We start from the raw sequence: 1,534 nt of genomic DNA, 5'->3' as shown, positions 1-1,534 counted from the left end.
CCACCCTCTGGCCCCTGCTGCCCCGCCCCATGCCACACCCGGCCCCCAGACCTACCAGTGTGGCCGGGGCGGCACTCGCAGTGGAAGTCGTTGACACGCTGCACGCAGTTCTGGGTGCCACGTGCATCACAGGGGTTGGACAGGCACTCGTTGACGTCGCCCTCACACCGCTCACCCACAAAGCCGGGTGGACAGGTGCAGCTGTAGCCGCCCACCTGGTCGACGCAGGTGCCATTGTTGAAGCACCTGGGGCTCCGGGAGGCAGGGTCTAGAGGGGGGCTGCAGTCGTCCACATTGATCTCACAGTGCACACCTGTAGGGTGCAGTGATCAGGGCTGGGGCCACAGGGCTGCCCGGCCTGTCTGTCCTGATGCAGCAGGTGGTCAGTACTGGACCACCAGGATGCTCAGGAAAGGCATGATGGGACAGCAGAGGTCGGACCCCCACACTTCCTGCTGGGACACCCTTCTGGGTCCCTTCCTGCCAGCTCTGCACCCACCCAGGCCCACAAGGCAGAGTGGAGTCATGTGCTGGTGGCAGGACACACCAGCCCAACTCTCCCCTGGTGAGAACCCTGGCCCCCGCCCTGGGGTGCAGCCTTACCCTGTGTTCCCCGGGGGCAGGAGCACTTGTAGGTGTTAGTGAGGTCGATGCAGGTGCCCCCGTTCTGGCAGGGGTCGGACAGGCACTCGTTGATCTCCTCAGAGCAGTTGGCCCCATGGTAGCCGGCCATGCACTGCAGGGAGAAGAATAGGGGCGGGGAAGCAGCTCGAGGGGGGGGCTCAGCTTGGTGCTCCCCACCCCGCCGTGTAGGCTGACAGCAATCAAGCTGCCCTCCTGACCAGGGAAGCCTCAGGGACCTCAGGACCATGCAGGGATCTCGTAAGCAGGAGGCTTTGCTGAAGGTGGGATGAGGCCAGGTCTCACAGGCTAGACAGGAGGGCCTCAGGGAGGTGCTAGCTGAGCCCAGGCACAATGGGGCGGGGGGCAGGGACACCCGACCCACCGCCCAGCACATTCTCCCTCCTCCTCCTCTGCTGAGCCCACATATGGCTCCTGGCCCGACTGTCACCTTGCAGGAGTAACCGCCCAGGTAGTCGGTGCAGGTGGCCCCGTTCTGGCAGGGGCTGGGCGAGCACTCGTCCACCTCGTCCTCACAGTAGCTGCCGGTGTACCCCGCCTGGCAGCGGCAGTGGTGGGTGTTGCCTGCATCCACACACAGTCCTCCGTGCTGGCACAGGTGGGAGACCTTGACCCCTGCAGGGGGTGGTAGGCGGGAGTGAGGTGAGGCAGCTCCTCCCTCAGGACTGCGGGGACCACCCAGGGCCTGCTGGTTACCTCGCTGCTGTGCGGCCACCTCACAGGAGACACTGGGCACGTCACAGTAGAGGCCAGTCCAGCCACTGCGGCACTCACAGCGATACAGGGTATTGGTCTGCCAGCACTTGCCTCCATTCTTGCAGGGAGAGGAATCACACCAGCGCACGAGGTCCTGGGGGCAGGCGGGGTCAGCATGCTCACCACCCCCTCCCGC

The 1,534-nt window shown here is 65.3% G+C and overlaps 1 protein-coding gene across 1 annotated transcript in view; it reads right to left on the bottom strand.

The window, feature by feature from the left end:
- Notch1 (notch receptor 1) overlaps window positions 1-1,534 on the bottom strand; it is a gene marked incomplete at its 5' end in the record, with an annotated part of 42,130 nt that overhangs the window by 11,399 nt on the left and 29,197 nt on the right. Inside the window, 4 exons of the mRNA XM_015505666.2 lie at window positions 56-313; window positions 604-736; window positions 1,073-1,257; window positions 1,339-1,492. Coding sequence (XP_015361152.2) covers window positions 56-313; window positions 604-736; window positions 1,073-1,257; window positions 1,339-1,492 — 730 coding nt within the window. The remainder of the gene's footprint in view (window positions 1-55; window positions 314-603; window positions 737-1,072; window positions 1,258-1,338; window positions 1,493-1,534) is intronic.

The sequence above is a fragment of the Marmota marmota genome, unplaced genomic scaffold (assembly GCF_001458135.2).
Source record: "Marmota marmota marmota unplaced genomic scaffold, marMar, whole genome shotgun sequence".
Lineage (NCBI taxonomy): Eukaryota > Metazoa > Chordata > Mammalia > Rodentia > Sciuridae > Marmota > Marmota marmota.
Note: the sequence above shows the minus strand (reverse complement) of the source record. Positions and strands in the feature narration are given on the sequence as shown.